At 31.8% G+C, this 817-nt stretch overlaps 1 protein-coding gene across 1 annotated transcript in view; it reads left to right on the top strand.

Moving 5' to 3' along the window:
- The window catches only part of MS4A13 (membrane spanning 4-domains A13), a 93,720-nt gene that overhangs the window by 29,222 nt on the left and 63,681 nt on the right, over positions 1-817 (top strand). Inside the window, exon 4 of the mRNA XM_013007806.2 lies at positions 309-404. Within this exon, the coding sequence (XP_012863260.1) occupies positions 309-404 (96 nt within the window). The remainder of the gene's footprint in view (positions 1-308; positions 405-817) is intronic.

Here is an 817-nt window from a genome sequence, read left to right as displayed (position 1 = left end):
ATCATTTTTACTGAAAGGTTTTGATAATAAGTCGTGCGGGGAAGAAAATAATGAGAGAGAGAAAGTTTTAAGAAGTGAAATATTGAGTGATGAAGAACAAGGATAAAAGCTACAGATGGTGAATTTGGGGAAGCTATGAGAAGGGAAACAGAGGCCAAACCAGTAGAAATGCTCAGGGAAGTAAGATAATGAAAAAGGTTTATCTGATTTCCCTATTTTCTTTGACTAATTTAAGAGTCCTTTCAGTGACTGTATTTTAAATTATTGAAAATAGTAATACAAGATTTCCCCCTATTTTCTGGTTTCAGAAACTTGGGAGGGAAGTGTCACGTATTTTAATACTCTCCTACCATTTGGAAATGTCCATTACATTTGTATACTCACTCTTCACCTGTATTAATTTGGTAAGTGTTCATCTACTCTTGGGAAAAACCAGGAGATTTTGATTTATAATATGCACACTCTATGAAGATGTGAAATACATTAATGAATATGTCTAGAACTATAAAAATGGAATATTATATGTCTTTTCATTACAGAATATACACCACCATTGCTTCTAATAGTTTCATTGCTTTCCTTACTATTTAGTATATCCCATTACTACATATCTAGTTTTGCTTTTAACTTTTCTAAATTATAAACATGTTCTAGGAAACATCAGATGCATATTTTTTGCATGTAAGGCCAGTATTTCTGTAGGGGGCTAATTCCTAGAAGTGTTCATTACAGAGTCAAATTTAATAACATTCCAAAATACTAAAACATCACAATACCAACAAAACTTTATGAGAATGACTTTTCCCATAAACTTGGG

This window comes from Echinops telfairi, unplaced genomic scaffold, assembly GCF_000313985.2.
Source record: "Echinops telfairi isolate 266 unplaced genomic scaffold, ASM31398v2 ScPeMD7_7416;HRSCAF=8454, whole genome shotgun sequence".
In the NCBI taxonomy this organism is placed as follows: Eukaryota; Metazoa; Chordata; class Mammalia; order Afrosoricida; family Tenrecidae; genus Echinops; species Echinops telfairi.
The sequence above is the reverse complement of the archived record's forward strand: the minus strand, read 5'-3'. Positions and strand labels throughout refer to the sequence as shown.